Raw genomic sequence first — 16708 nt, forward strand, 5'->3', positions numbered from 1 at the left:
AGCTCCCCTGCCCGGCTGTGGGCTGGGTGGGGCAGGGGAAGCCATGTGGCCAGGTGAGGTAGGCCTGGCCTTGGACAGAGAGGGGCGGTAAAGGCCCCTGCAGGATGGAAGGGTGAAGGAGCACTGAGAGGGAGAAGGGGGGGTGCAGCGAGGAGGTGCCCGGCAGGGCAGTGTGGGAGTTCTGGACAGGCAGAGCCTGAGACTTTAACTCTTTTCTTGGATGATAGAAACCTTACAAATGCTAATCCTCCTGGAGTTGAATGAGAAGAGAGATAGAGATGAGATAAGAGGAAATGGGCCACGAGAGAAGTGGAGAAGAATCTTGGGTGGGAGGAGGTGATGGAGTGGCCTTTGCCTGGACTTTTCTTGTCTAGCCATGGACAGAACCATTTTTCCTGTGACACAGAGACTGCATCCAGGGGGAGGCAATGGCTCAGAGCCAAGAGACTGCAGTGATGTTGTGTGAAGGACTGTGTGAACAGAGATGATGGGTGAGGAGGTGGTGGTGGTGCCCTCCGTGTTCAGGGAAGAAGAAGATCTCTGTTCTAGAGGCCCCTCAACCCCAGGGGCTGAAATTTGGGGGGGACAGGTGTCCCGAAAATGAGAGACTGTGCTTTTTTTTGGAACTGGGCAAAGCATCCTTAAAAAGAGAACCCTAGAAGCAGCTCTGGTCCATGTGCAGTGGTGAGAGCACTGGGCATGGAAGGAAGAGGTCACGATGGCAAATGTTCTCTGGGCAGTGGCCAGGAGTGACACGGAAACATAAGAGGTCTCAACTGTATTTCCAGGGGAAGCCTATAGTACAAGAAAGACTCCTCTCTCCTTGATAAACTGAGAATTGATTATGTAAAGAGTAGTGATAGACTGAGAGTTGGTGATCTGAAAGGTGGATGTGTTGGAAATTTAGTGGGGGGAAGAGGAATGTTTTTTAGAAGGTTTTCATTCCAAGTTCTGTGTGGGTTTCTCTTTATATATAGTTGTAAGTTAATAAAGCTTTTTCTTCTTTATTCCTAAGTTAGAGCCTGCATTGCTCTATTCCTAGTCACATCTCACAGCAGACACCAGGGAGCATGTATTTTCATGGGGGCACTGGCATTGCGCCAGCGTCAAACCATGACACTGCTGAACTACTGTACTGCTGCTTCCTGGTTCAGCTCCCCCATCATGATGGTATACACCAGCCTGGCTTGGAAGTGCCATTGCTTGTTTTATGTGCAAGCACAGCATAAGTCAGTGGCATAGCATAGAGGGAGTCCTGTAAGGAGCTGAAGGAAAACTGCTTAGCACATCTGAAAATCCTTGCACAGAAGAGAGCTCATACTTTCTTTACCTTTCCCTCAGAAGGAGAATTTTTTTCTGTTTAGCCGCCTCTGGGCACCTTTTTCTATACACTTTTGCTTGATAGCTTTCTCTTACTTTAGTTTTGGTGTTGTTATAATTAACTGGTTTTCACAATGAGTACCCAGGGCCACCCTGTGGAAAATCAATACCAAGACACAGAGTAAGATTTTGGAGGAAAAAACACGGGTCAAATAGGGGAAAAAAGTGTCTGGAAGGTGATGAAGTCTCATTTGGAGTGAGGGGGGTCTTCACTGCTGAGCTGTGTGTTGCAGCTGAGTACTACATCCTTGTAGCAAACTCTGCCTTGTTGCTTGTAACAGGCACCTCTCTAGCAAGTACAGTGAGGACTTTGGTACATAAAAAAGGACAGAAAAGAGGAGCTCGGAAAATGTGGAGTTTGAGCCAGAGAAGCAGCTTTCCACCATATGCATTTCTTTGTACTGCCTTGTAATGGAGTTGCTCTCTCAGAAGTCTTGGTGTGCTAGAAGAATAGCACCGTGAGCAGCCCAAGTTATGGATTTTTAAACTTCTGAATGCTTTTTTCCCCCCAATAATCTTGGGGTGGAAGGTCTTAATGTTTTGTACATATGAACTTTTATCAAGGATATCTGAATGTTTTATAGATATGAGCGTATTAACTAATCGGGTGAAAAAAAAAAAAAAGCTTTGCAGCTTTGAGCACCTGAATGGACTGTAATTGTTGTAGGTGACTAGCACTAAATGAATGCCTGGGCCAAAATGGAGTGAAAGTTTTGTAAGGTTTGCATGTTCATATCTAAGTCTTGTGAATGACACATGTATAACAAAGTACAGGAAAAAATTTGTGAGAAAATTAATCTTTGTGAGCAGCCATTCAGATATGTATTTTTGAAGCTTTAAAGAGGAGTGTACTGGAATTTTTGTCTGTGTGGTTTTGTTCCCTATGTAAGGAAAGACAAAATCACACATTTTCATGTATTTGAGTCTTTATACCGAAGCCCAAATTCATGCACTTAGTCCTGATTCATTCTTGTCAAAGGAGGGAGTGTAACCAAGTTTTTCGATGGGATTTTTAATTTTTTTTTTCTCATGCATACTTATAAGTGATTGCAATTATTAACATGCTTCATACTGATTCCTACCTCCTTTATTCAGAGCTCTACCTCAGTGATGAGGAGTTAAAGAAACTCCATGACTTTGAGGAACAGTGTGTAGAAGAATATTTTCTTGAAAAGAATGAAAACCTGAGTTCCAGTGGCAGTGAAAGGATCCGTTTGACCACAGAAAGGTGTGTTTTTATACATATTTATGTTCTTTGTATAAATTTGTCATATAAAAAGACTTTGATAAGTTCATGCTTTTGAAGCTGGTTATGGCCACTCTGAACATGCATAGGCCTTGTTAATTTGATGGATCTGTGTCTGTTTCTGTATCTGCATCTCTTTGAGGTGTATGTCAGATCTGTCTGGGCAGCCTTGCTGACAGAATTGCATCCCCAGACCTGCGCAGTGTGCCCATGGTTAAAGGGGTACAGAGAGGTGCTGCTTGGTTTCACTTGTGCAGATCAGGTAGCACTACAAAGGCAAGCCAGAGAACAGCATACAATATGTAATTTTATTTAAAAGGTTAGTAGTGTACAGACACCGAGAGTATTGCTTATGATTGGGTATAATTGCTGTTTACAGAAACAGCCTGCAAACAAACCATTGTAGCATTATTTGCAATATAGTGTCTTGGTTTACACAATGTCAATACACAACTACCAAATGGGTTTCAAAACAGTCAGTATTGGCCTAATTAAGCTTTTTATTGAAATCATTGGTAAATCTACCATTAAGTTTAATGGGAACAGTTAAAAAAAATGAACACTATAAAAAGTCTCACTGAATGCCCACAGTAATTTCATCTAACAAATTTGTTTTGCCAGAGAAAACATAACATTATTTTCTGCAAAATAATTTTCTTGGCTTCTTCAACACAGAAGTTGAACACAAATAACTTTCTTGGCTTCTTCAACACAGAAGCCAAGAAACATCCTCTCTAAAAGAAATTAAATAAGTAGTTTTGTTCAGAAAGTGCAGAATTGATTACTTCAAGAAGGTCTCATTTATTGGATAAATATATATCTGGGAAGGAAACACTCTTCACAGCATTGCATGACATTAATGCAATACATTAATTTAGATGAATAAAATGTTCCGGAACACTGGTCCTTTATTTGATATGGTAATGCCTTAATACTACATATTTTAGTTACTCTGTGACGAAGGAAAGAAATTACTACTGCATATTGCCTGCAGATAACTTACCATTATCTTAGTGATAAAGTAACAGAGAATATCTTCAGGAAATATGAAGATACTGATTTGGTTAAATGATTTAATTCCAGGCCAAGAAGTTCCTGCACTTTTCACTGGGTATTTGAGGATAATAAATAAGTCTTTGGTTTTTTGGGCAGTTCAATTTTACCTAAAGATAGCCAATGCCATAAGATGCATAGAATCTGCTTCTGTAGGCCAAATATGTTCTTGGGAAGACCTGTTTCTCAGCAGTCTCTAATATTTGAACAATGCAAGATTAAATTGAAGAGTTTGTGTGAGTCTTATCCTTCTCATGCTTGCACAAGAAATGTAAAATCAGGATGTCCAGCTGACATAAGTATACTTCATTTGCGTATATGTATGTATTCATATGCATATACCCAATGTAACCTGCCATCAATGTTTTAGTAGTTCTATGGCAATGAATGGGTATTACTAGGTAAGCAATTTTAAAATATATATTCCTTGAGCAAAATGTCTGTTTCCTTAAGAAACCCACTGGCAGTTTGGCTGGGTTTTGTCAAATACAGGTATTAACGGCAATGAAAGTCACAATTTAAAAAAACGCCCATTTGAAATGCTGAATTTTTGAAATTTATTAATGGTTTCTCTCATTATCTCTCCAACAGATGTAAAGATCTATGTTTTTGTATTTTAGTTATGTTTTCTTTTTCTACCTAGAGTGGAAGAGATGTTTCAACAACTTAAAGAAGTGCATGAGAAGGTATTTTATATCAAGGAGTCTTTACTCTCCCTGGACAGCCAGCTAGGACATTTGCAAGACCTGTCTGCCCTGACGGTGGACATCCTGAAAGTGCTTTCTGCTGTAGACACCTTGAAGGTGGAAGAAGCCTTACTGGCTGACACAAAACATCAAACCTGTAGGAAGCTGCCCCATAGCTGGAGCAATGCATTATATTCCAAGACCTTGAGCAGTCTGGAGGGCTTGTGTGACAAGAAATACCACTATTACAGCATGCCACCCTCCCTCTTACGGAGCTTGGTAAGGACTCAGTCTCCATCAGAGTGCAAACTCTTGAAGTCTGAGGGTAACAAGGTGGTAGAAGACAGCTCTCAGAAGGTAGAAATAGAAACAGATACACTCACTTCAGGAGTATCTTCTGAGACTAAGTCGACTCCTAGGTATGGGCAGTTTTTGCTGGTGCCCCCTGACCATCAGGGAGGGTCTTTTCCTGAGGATGTCGCCTTAAATTTGTCCTTTTTGAACACTGCTGCCAAGTACAAGGCTGAAGCATTCAGAGATGACCTGCAAAGTGGCATTGTGGTTCCTCAAAACTTGCCGGGTATCAGCTTCCTTGGCAAAGAGACAGAAGGTTGCCAATGGAGCCAGAGAGACTTTGTTACTCATTTGCCATCAGAAAAGATTGATGCTGCAGAAGCTGATCATCCTCTTGATCTCCAGCTACCACTGGATATTGAAGAAAGTGTAGCATCCCCCTGTGATGACAGGGAAGAAACTGAAGGTGGTTATGTGAACTGGGGATTCTCTGAAGGTGATGAAAAAGGAGTTTTCATCTCAGATTCAAAGAAGAAAGTCCTGTGCCTCCATTCCTCCTATGACAGGGATAACAATTGCCAGAACAATCCCACCAGGCATGTCCAGTTAAGTAATTCGAAGTCCTTCTCCTACAACTCTGTCAAGTCATGTCCCAGCAGCAGCATCTCTCAGAACAGGCTGAAGAGAAGCATCTCCTTCTGGATCAGCCCTGTCTGGAGGGACTGGAGTTTCTGCAGAAGCAGCAGCTTACCGTTCCCTAAGAAAGAGAGATCAGGAAAAGTCTGCAAGGCCATAGGAGGTAATTACAAAACATTAAATGTGTACAGTATCTTCTACTGGAGAGTCCAAGACATCACAAAAATGTTTGATTTGCACCCAGAAGGTATTAGATGCAGTGGAGGATGGGAGCTGAGAGTCCAGAGTTACCCTTTCACTTTGCTTGTGTGGGTCTGGGTGTTGGGAATATGCAAAGTGTGCCTGGTATCCAAGCTGCAACACACCTGTGTGCCAGCCACCCTGATCTGCCCCATCTCATGGAATTTCCATGTCTGTGGCTACACAGCCAGGTGGCAGAAGGACTGTGCTCACTCTGGGGAAGTCTCTTGCCCTGGGGATGCAAAGACAGAGTTGCAGGAATCAAAATACATTTCATGATCCTGTAGAGATATATTAGCAGTATCAGAGATGGGTGCATGGAGAATGAAAAGGCATACTTTTCTGTAGTCAGTCTAAATACCTCTCTGTCCCCCACCAGGTTTGCTTACCAAGTGTTAAAATACATCAGATTCAAGTTTTAATTATGAAGAGTTGACATGATGGATGACATTAGTTGTTTTATATCTTGTGATGGTGCACATCTTTGCATGGAACTGCTTGAGTACTGAGTTTGGTTATCACAACTCTTTCTCAGGTTGCTTTAGACATCTGCCAGTTGTCAGTCCTATCAGATTTTCCCTTAGTAAACAGAAATTCTATAGCTCAAAGATGTTTTTTGACTCTTTCCTGCAGAATCTTTAGGATCCTGTGAGCTACACCACAATGAGGCAACAAAAGCAAAACAGCAAAACAGAGACAGAAAGTCTGGGAGAGGAAAGAGGAATCAAAAACCTCTTCAGGTGCCGGTATGGGCAGATGCAAGAGAATTATATATCTCAAAATTGTCTTTTTCATTCCTTAAGAGCAGTTCTGCAGTGTCATTTAATTGAAAATGCAAACATTTAAAATGCTGCACACAAACTGCAGCATCTTCTGTGTGTATCTAGTTTTGGTTCAATTTTATTTTTTTTGGATGTGTGGGATTTCTGTTTTGAATTGCTGCCATCCAGGGACTTTGTTATATCATGCTGATACTGATTTTGTGGTGATTCTCAAGTGTAAATCAGTCGTTGCATTTCAGCTTTCAGGAGAACTTGTGGAGGCTTCATGTGATCTAGACTAGACTGAAGCAGTGACCATATCCAGGGGGGTTACAACTGTACTCAGGCAAGATAGGCCTCATAACATTTTCTCCTGCCTGCAAGAGTCCCATAGACTTTTCTCTGAATCCATCAAACATTTAGCACATTGCAGAAAGTATATTGATTGTGTATAGGTGTGGGGCAACTTTTGCAACTGAGTCTGTGTGTTCATAAATAAAAATCTATTTCTAGAGCCTATAAAGAAATTTCTAGGATCTTCATTATCTGGAAAGAATTATCACTGTTCAATGAGATGAATACTGAAGGCTAGTTTATTTACATAAGATACACATGTCAGCAAAGACTTGAACTTTGAAATCTAGTATCTCTCAAGGTATTAGGTCTCAAGGTTCAAACACCTTTAGAGAGTCTGAGACCACAGTACTTGCTAGACAAGAGCAACATGTCTTCTGCACTTTGTAACAAAACTGAGAAAATCTGTTTCTCAGTTAGGAGTACATTCATTCATTCACTGGCATTTCAGAGGTGCTCTGAAAGGCCACATCATAATGCTGTCAGAGGAACTGTAGAGATACTAGTCATCCTGTAAATTCTGTATTGTTTTGTCTGTGTCTTGGCAGGTGATTAGAGTGGATGATTGTCCCCAGAACACTCAAGTGAACTCAGAGCCTGCAGAAATCAATATCTGGGATGAGCAGGAGAAACAGAGCAAGAATTGGCTCACCGTGTCTAATTTCAGTCAGCTAAGTATGTTACATGTTACACAAAGTGAATTTCAGAACAGCTTTCAAAAAGAAGCAGTAAATGTAATTCAGAAAATCCAAGTGTCATCCACCATTTTCACCTTATGGCATAATTTTTATGGAATTAGACTTAATTTGTCTTGATAATTTATGCAACATTGAAGAGGCAAAAGAGTCATAGGATGGATGGAAGATCAGGTGAATCTTTTTGGGACCACTGCCTGTCTTCCATGGGAGATAGCTGAGTGCTAATCCTTAGGAATGAGTAGGAAGAATGATGTCTTTGTCTTCTCTCCTGAAGTGTCTTCTAAAGTAACATCTTCCAAAGTGGCATCCGGGCTAATTGCAAAAAAATAAACTCATTATTTTTCAGGACATTTACCCTCACAGGCAGTGCCGTGATACCGTATTTGCTGGCAGATCCTCTGCCTGCATTATTCATTTCTCATTGCTCAGAAACATATCCTCCAAAGGGAAGAAATTAATTTTGTATTGTCTCTTTTGGAGTGAAAAGGAATGACATTCTGACCCTTCATTTAGTAATCCATCTCTTTCATTCTCAGAAATTCTATGCATCATTCATCTCATCTTTCAGCTTTGCTATGATGTGGCTCACTGGTTTCATCCTGTGAGCTGCTTGGAGAAGTACTAGACAGAGCTGTAGCTCACTACCACTCAGCATTCAGCCCTCAGAGGAGGGCTGTACTCCAAAGTCTGCTGAAAAAAGTGGAAATAGTATGTTTAGCCCTATGAAATTCTATCACTGTTTTTTTAACCCATTACACATTTACTGGGACAATATGTTGTATAGGTGTTTATTTTATAACACTGTGTAGCTACTTAGTTTATAGCAATAAAATTGTTCATTTACCCTCTCGAAATAGCTGACAGCTTCTCTTTTGACTAGGTTTGGAATGTCTCCATTACAAACACCAGAAAATTAAAAATCCAGACTTTGGTAGGCATACCATACCATTCTGTGATTACCTGAGGCATTCTCGAGAGGTAAGACCTAGGATTACACATCGTAGTCCATAATTTTTGCTGGGATGAGCCCACAGTAGCTCTACAGTCATGCCTGGATTTGCCAATAGAGTTTCTTTGTCATGACATACCTTTTTGAGAGATGAGAATCTTTGTTTTCTTCTGGAACAGTGTACATGTGGAAGTAAATGAATAATTTAACAGCTGCTCTACTAATACTCTCCTAAGATTATTGAAATACAACATTAAATTATTGAATCTTCCAGTGGTTCTGAATATGAGCTTAGTCACAAATAACACGTGTTGATGTTTCATCAGGCAATGAGTGAGCACACAACTTGGTCTTGAACTTGTTGATGGGCAGAATGGATTTGAAGAAAATTATGGAGAGTTAACTACATAGCACTCACTTTTCCACACAGTCGTTTCTTACAAAAGGGTGGATAAATATTGATAATAATTGCAAAGCATGGATTTTTTAACCATTGTCTTATAAAAATTGTATTTTATTATTTACCAGAATTAATCTGCAGCTCTGTAATCTAAAGTTTCTCTTCCTGTGTGAAACTAATTTAGGCTCCTTGAATTTGATGGAGCTAGACCAATTTATATTTCCTAAAGGCTTGAACAGGAATCTGGGTTGTGGAAACCACTACCTGTTTTAAAATTATGTAGCTAATAGAAGAAATGGAATAGCTAATCAAAGAAAATGTACCATACATTAAATTTTATAGGAATATCTCAGAGGAATGAAAGGAAATTACCAAAGAATAAATTAAGAAAAGGAAATGTGAGCGTGTGAGCGAATCCTTTCCTCTTTCTTTTCAAGAGCACCAAAGCACCCTTCCTTGTTGATTTCACTTATAGGACTTTTGGTTATTAAAATGGAGTTCTTTCAAAGACTAGCTTATTTTTCATTGAAAATGTTGTCATTTTCTTTTTTTTAGGAATAAAAATGAAACAGGTAATTTCAGTTACGCTGTTCTGAGTGTTGAGGAACTTGAATCCCATATACCTTGGATGAGAGCTTTAATGTTTTAATTTAAAAAAATGTTGGGGTTTTGTATGAAAAAGTGACTAGAGAGAGAAATAGAAATAAATTTACTGATTTTGTATTCTGTAAAACTGAAACTTGGACTCAAAATCAATACATCTTTTAATTGTGAATCACAGGAGCAGCCAGGCAAAATAAAGTCAGGAAAACTCTGTGAGGTAACCAAGTAATCTGGTGTTTCATAGCTCATATTAAGATATATTTGGATAAGACACAAGTGTGATATTTTTTAAATTGTAAAAGAACCCATTCTGCTGATTAATAGCAGTATTGGAGTTATGTTGAAAACAGTTGTTTCTGAAACATCATACTCTTTATTCTTCCGAGGTACAGCCTCCAGTATCCACTGAATTGCTGTGCCTCTGTCTGGACTATGAAAGCTTATATTTACACTGAGATGTAACAAAGTTTCTGTATCCAACTGTTCCACTTGGAGAATAATCTATTTTAAAGATATGTATCTTTCTGAAAGTGAAGCTTCTCACTCATGGCATACCAGGGATTCAGAAATCCCACTTGATAGGAAGCAGAGAGCAAAGGAAGGGGTGTGTAGGAAGCTTTTGGTAAAGACTTTCTCGTCTTCAAAGCAAGGTACCTGTTCAAAATATGAGAGAAATTTAAAAAAAAATTAAAGTTTATGCAAGTTTCAGTTTAAATTAAAAGTTGAATTTTACTTGATTCATCTTTAAACTTAGCTGTCCTTAAAATTTTGTGTGTGTGTGTGTTTTGAGGATTGAAATTGGTGTGAATACTATTGAGAAGAAAAATTCCATTTCTTACTACCATATTAGGAGGACCTGGCTGGCCATTTTTTCCTAATATGGCTTGAAGTTTAAAAGATTATTTGAGCATTTCTTTAAATATAAGACCTTGAAAATATGTGATCTAAATATCCCTGGAAAGCTGCTCAGTGTGTTACGTTCTTCTGTTCCAGGGCTTATTTTCAACAACAGTAAAGGTTATGCCTACACTGGAATTTTCCAACATAAAGAAAGTTCTCTAATACTGTGCCTATTAGAAGACCTTTAACCAGCTTTGTGAGTGTATGGAGATATAGGTGGTGACCTGAGTATTTAATTAAAATTTCTGGAGACAACATGGAAAATGGCAATGTGAGCAAGTTATTTCCATTTTAGTGTAGGTATGGCAGTGCTATGATACACATGCTGTCAGGGTCATTATTCATGTTAACAAAAATCATATCAACAACTTTCTCAGCATTGTACCTTCTTGAGCTGTGCAATGTGAATATGATAAAGATGTCCACATTTTACTGGTAAAATTGTCTTTCTTTTTTTAGGATTTCAGTAATAGCGTATCTGGAAATATCAAGAAAAGTAATCTGAACAGGAACTCCTCGTATGTATCATTAGTATGTTAAGATTCACCACAGGTTTTCAGAAAGAGATGTCTGTAGTGTCTGCAGGTTTCCATTTCAGTTCCGCAATATACTCAGGATGACAAATTCCTGAGACATGGAGAGTTAAGGCCATTCAGTATATTTAAGTTTATTTAAAGGAAATCTTACTAATGGAGATCAAAGAGATCCATTTAAAAAAGTGTATGATTTTAGGTGGAATAGACCCTTTCTAATTCTAACAATAATTGAATTTTCTAATTCTGTCACTAAGATGACAGCTGGACCTGATGATTTACAAAGTATTTTCCAGCCTTAATGATTCTATGATTCTCTGGTGATTCCATGGTTCTATGGCCATAGCATCTTTAATTAGCCCTTTTTCCAATCTAGTTAGCATGAAAAACTGTATTTTCTTTTGCTGTGCAATTGCATGTTTTATTTTTTAATAATTGCAATGCTAGCATCTCCTGAAAACTTCTCTCATTGACTGATTCATCTCTTTTGTACATTTACTAAATATTTAGCTCAGTTTCCTTCATGCATTTTCAGAAGTTATAAAGCTTTGATTATATTTATTAAAAGTATACTGGTTTCACAAGTGGTTTCCATTTCTTGTGATGCTTTTTTTTCCCAGATTGATTAATCATTATCATAATATTAGTAGGATTTTTGCTACATGCAGAGCTATCTTTATGCTCCTTTTCCTTCCTATTTTCATCAGTTTCTTCTAGACTTCTGTTTTGTTTTTGGTGTTTTTTTTTTGTTTTGTTTTGTTTTGTTTTTTGTTTTTTTTTTTTTTTTTTCTTTTCAGCACTGAGCAGGTAATTAGTAGAAGATACTAAAAAGCTGTCACATCTCACCATGGGGAGAAGAGTTACTGGGGGTTTTATGCATACTCTGTGTGTGTTTGGGCCAGAGGAGCGGGGTTGGGTGTTCTGCTGCTGTTGTGGGTTTGGGGTTTTTAGGGTGTTTTTTCTTTTTTCTTTTTTTACACCCCACCATTTATAGAGAGTAGACAAACTGCACACTTACCAGCAGGATGTAGGGGCTGTTGAGTGGCCTGAATCTGTTGCTTAGTCTGTTGTCTTCAGTGGGATATCTCTGGTCTATGAGGTGAATCACATCTTCTGTGCTCTTAACAAAGACTGCTTTAATGTAGCAGTGCTTTTGCAATCAGACTTGTTAATCCAAAGAATCACCAATTCTTATAAATTTTAAAAGTATGTTCTTGTACGAGGAATGGTAATGACAAAAGTAACTGTTAATGCATCTCAGCATTGACTAAAAACGAGCAGTTGTGTGTGTGATTGAAAACTCTGTAACTGATACTGCTATTGCAGTGTAAAAGATATGAATAGCAGTGCAGACTCAAGAGCAGTTCAACATAAAGCAGAGAAAGAAACACGTAGAGAAATTTGTCAGTTCTTCAATGCCTGAAGATTATTTGCTCATGGCTTTGTTGAACAAAATTCACTGAGGGTTATTTTGCCTTAAGATTGCTGAGTCACATATGATCCATGTATACTAGTTTTTGCTTAATGACAGAAATAAATGCTGGATTAAAATATCAAATATTTGCTTTTAAACAGATTGAGATCTCCAGAGGAAACTGACAGTAAGTTTTTTATTGGTTGTCATTCATTTTAATTCCCATCTGCAATTCTCATGAAGACAATTCTGAAGCACAAAATCCAAAAAGAAGTTCATTTACTGTAGTTGAAGATTATAGCACAGATATTGTTTCCTGTGTTAATTTTTTACTTTAAAGTGAATGATTTTTTATGAGAAACATGTTCTTCTCATAACAACTGCATAATGTTAAAAGAAAAAGATTTATTTTCACTCTAGTCTGACCAGTAATGTTGTCCTTTCAGCAGGAAGAAACTCTTTAAGATGCTGCTGCTTTGATCCTTAACAGTCCAAGTGATCTCCTGGGTTAAACCAGGGTGTATGTCTGAAGTTATAAGATTTTTAATGTATGCTTGATTTTTCAAATTGCAATTATTTGTAATACTTCTAGTTGGGTTGTCTACCTGGAATTGTGAAATCTGTGAAGGACTGAATTTATTATGAAATGTCCAATGAAGAAATTCAAGGTTTTAGTGAGGAATCAGTTTGCTCCTCAAAAGCAGAGTGCTGGTGTGGTATTTGTTGTGTTTTTGTTCATCTCTCAGTTTTCCTGGCATGACACTTAGCTGTAAGAGGCTGAGCAGCTGGCACCTATCTGTTTTTGAGATTAGCTGTGGTGCAGGAATCAATTGCTCCTAGTCTTATCTCCACTGCAAGTGATGCTCTTTGTGGGTCCATCTGTGCCCAGAACACTGCAGTGCTGAAGCATTCTGCTGCAAGCAAACTGAGTTGTAAGGCTGCTCTCTAGAGCACACCATTCTTTTGATTAAAATCCAGTTTTCCTATTCTCAAAAGGCCCCTTTTCATGTTTTGTTTTTTATGCAACACGCAAAATGCTGCAAAAGTAGATGGGTCCAGCAAGAAAAAAATCACAAGGGACTTCGAATCACTAAGAGGAGTGAAAAATGCTGACCCTTCCCCCAGTATCCATAGATGTTTTCATGTAAGATCAATTTCACTAGATAAGGGGCTAAAAGCAAATGGAATACACCAAGAAGAAAAGTGTAAAGTTCAAAAAATTTTGGTGAACATTGTTTTGATTATGTAAGTTTTTGAAAATTAATAGTAGTACAGTATATATAGATACTAAAATCTGGCATTTTGAATTATGGTTTTCCAGGACAACAAAATTATTTCATCTAATTAATGAAAATGTGTTCCTTTTTCTTAGTTGTATTAAAAAGGCTTTTTTATAAAGCAAACATTTTTGGACCAAAATTGATCTGTCTGAGCATATGTAACCACCAAAAATATTTGTCTACTTATATTTTAACAGCACTTTGGATGCTGTGGGTTAATGGGAAAGTATTATTATAGTTTTGGTGCAATAGTACAGTTAATGGAATACTTAATGGAGGATGGAGTTGGAAAACATGTCTTTGGGAGGCCATGAAGCACAGTGGATAGTAAAATGCTTTTGATATCCATGGGGTCTAGCTGGCTTAACATGTCCTTGAGGTTAATATATGATTTTCCGCACAATTTCCTTGAATAAATAAGTCGTCTGCCTACATTACACTGACAACTGAAATTTGGCAGTATACAGTACATGATAAAGTAGTTAAATCCCATAAGTCATTCTCCTCTTTAGAATGCTGAGTCAGCAATTCTCATTAATCTGTTTTGTGACAAACTCTGGGATGGAAGGAATTTTAAAATACTGCATTTGTGTCTGCTATAATAATTAATATAACAATCTTTTAAACATTATTTCAGATATCTTCTCCTGCTTGAAAACATCTCAAGATTTGCATCTTCACTACTCAGGTAAGCAGGAGACACAAGAATGACAGCTGAGGAATTTAAGAAATTAAAACAAACATTAGTTGTCCCGTTGTCATCCACTGTGATTTTCATTTTGAGGACTTGCACAATTGCCCACTGCTAAGAAGGTTCTGTCTTAATTCATGTCTAACACCCCAATGAAAGGATTTTTGATTTTTTTTTTTCTGTTGATAATTGCTTCATTCTGGGTATTTATGGCAAATCCAGAGCAGAATGTAGATAATCACTTTCAAGATAGTAGTGGAAATCATGAATACAAGTCAGCTTCCTGAGCAGGCTGAAGAGGCACTACTAGTTTGTTTATAGCTGTCAGTCTCCTCACACCTCCCAAACCCTCCTTGGTACTTTCTGGAGTTCTTTTCTTCAGTTAATTGGTCCTGTACTACCTAATCTGTGTTTGTATATTTATGAACTCCCGAAAATCTGGCAGGGAATAAATCCTTTGAATGTTAATTTCCTGTAGTCCTGCCTTTTCCCAGGCTGAGTCTGCACGGATTTTCCCACAAGGCCTAGATGTCAGTTTTTTCAGGAGGAGAAGAGAGCAGAAATTGCCAGTAGATGTCACCATTGCCCACAGGACTTGGCCTCCGGGACAGGCAGGGCTGGAATAAACCAAAACGGCTAGCAGCCTTCTTAGGTCCAAAATCTAGAGAGTTTTCACTGGGAATAACACCTCCTGGCTTGCAATCAACAGTAGAGACATAGTTTCTCTGGCATGGTGGCATTGTTGCAGGTATTGATTTGTTGTTTGTCAGGCGGGCTATTTGAATTGATGTTGGATTTTTTAGCACAGATGGAAGTGGTTTCCCTTTTGAGCTGACAAATGTCTTCAGAGGTTTTCAGTGTATGTTTTCTTTCTGCAGGAAAATTAGGACAGAATTTAGCCAACTAGGCCCAAAAATCCTGCAATAGAATTCTGTACCATTTACTGCTTCTGTGTTATTCTTGCTATCAATTTGAGAAAGCAAATATAATCCTGCCTCTCTGCAGGATTATAACCAAAAGAACTAGATCTTTGTCCCAAGTTTGGCAGCTGCTGCATGTCCATGTCACATGGCTTCTCAAAGTTCCAGAGAGACTACTGGCAGGGTCTGACAGATGGTATGGATTTTAGCAGCTCCTCTGTTCACATCCTTCTTCCTGCTATGCATGGATTTCATGATCAGTGTGCTCTTAGTGCAGCACCAAAGGAAGATCTTGTTTTTCAGTGCATGCTCCAACACTGTTCAGACATAGTAACCAACTCCTGTTGAATTTGGTATGTGTAAACAACCTTAAACTGGAGTATGAAGTGCAGATCTTCTCAAATGGGGACCCCAGTTCATAGGGTGGATGTGTCATGGGTGCCCTTTTCTCTGCCCTTCTGGACTCAATAATCTCCAATTACATCTTGCTTAAAGAGGTAATCTTAAAAGAAGGATAGCTGCTGACAAACTCCCTAAGTTCCATAATCTCCAGAGTTTGTTACCATGGCTTTTTTGTTCCTCTGCAAAGAAACACAGCTCTACTGTGGTTAACTCTCTGCTTTGGTTCACTCTCTGCTTTGGACGATGCTTTTGCCTTCATCCATTGACAGTCAGAACAGTGGCATCCAGGTTGCTTCCTACTTCTAGGAGTGCCTTGTTTTAAATCTCCCTCCCCCTTCCTGATAACTCAGTCATGGTAAAGACAAATCCATAAGTATTTGGTTGGCTCTCTGAAGTTTTGAAGGTGTTTGCCTGAGAAATATGCTGCAAGTTAGGGAGATATAACAATGTTACTGATGTTATTTTGGCAAGAAGCCTGAATGAAGAAACAGTACTCTGTGCAGGGGAAGTCTGGATTTTCCTGTCACACCTTGCTAAATCTTCAGGTGCTTCTAACCCTGACCAGGCAGACAATGAAGGCAGCTGGAGTCAAGACATCTCATCAGCACAGTGTGAGTGTGTGTTGCTGTACTGGAGTTGGCAGGAGCAGGATGCAGAAGCAGCCCTTTGTGAAAGGAGGAGGATGAGAAGATAGCAGAAGTCCTTCTAGGCAGGTTGCAAGGGGCTTTCCCAGAGAGCCTGCTTCTTTGGAAGGAGGGAATTTATGAACAGGGTGAGATACGATGGGTCGGTATCCGGCCAGATGGGGTCATGGCTAGGTCCTGACAGTTATTCAGTACCAATTCACATAATTTTCTGGTGATGGAGAATGGAGTCCCTTCATGTTGGGGTAGTGGAGGTTCACTTGTTTGTTGGTTTCTCTATAGTGAGTATTCGTGTGTGAATTGTTTGCCTCTCTTGTACCCTCTGTTATAAATTCTGCTGCTGTTACTTTCACTTTCCTATTTCATTGCTGTTTCCATTTGTCAGTTCCAGTAAATTGACCTTATATAAACCCATGGTTTTTAACTGTTGTGTCTCCAATCCTCTCCATTCCATAGCTGGGAGGAGAGGGAGGGAAATGAGCAAGCAGTGTTTGGTCTGGAATGTTTCAGTGGGAACAGTGATGTGGGGAGCACCATTCCTAAACCACAACAACCTTATTTGGTGTTTCACGTGAAACATGAAGAGCTGAGATAACCACAGATCTGGTAAGAGTGGGAGGTAAA

At 38.9% G+C, this 16708-nt stretch overlaps 1 protein-coding gene across 1 annotated transcript in view; it reads left to right on the top strand.

Moving 5' to 3' along the window:
• The window catches only part of TRPM6 (transient receptor potential cation channel subfamily M member 6), an 84629-nt gene that overhangs the window by 47632 nt on the left and 20289 nt on the right, over positions 1-16708 (top strand). Inside the window, exons 26-33 of the mRNA XM_036403779.1 lie at positions 2476-2608; positions 4323-5458; positions 6169-6281; positions 7199-7325; positions 8229-8326; positions 10660-10718; positions 12309-12334; positions 14065-14115. Coding sequence (XP_036259672.1) covers positions 2476-2608; positions 4323-5458; positions 6169-6281; positions 7199-7325; positions 8229-8326; positions 10660-10718; positions 12309-12334; positions 14065-14115 — 1743 coding nt within the window. The remainder of the gene's footprint in view (positions 1-2475; positions 2609-4322; positions 5459-6168; positions 6282-7198; positions 7326-8228; positions 8327-10659; positions 10719-12308; positions 12335-14064; positions 14116-16708) is intronic.

This window comes from Molothrus ater, chromosome Z (assembly GCF_012460135.2).
Source record: "Molothrus ater isolate BHLD 08-10-18 breed brown headed cowbird chromosome Z, BPBGC_Mater_1.1, whole genome shotgun sequence".
In the NCBI taxonomy this organism is placed as follows: Eukaryota; Metazoa; Chordata; class Aves; order Passeriformes; family Icteridae; genus Molothrus; species Molothrus ater.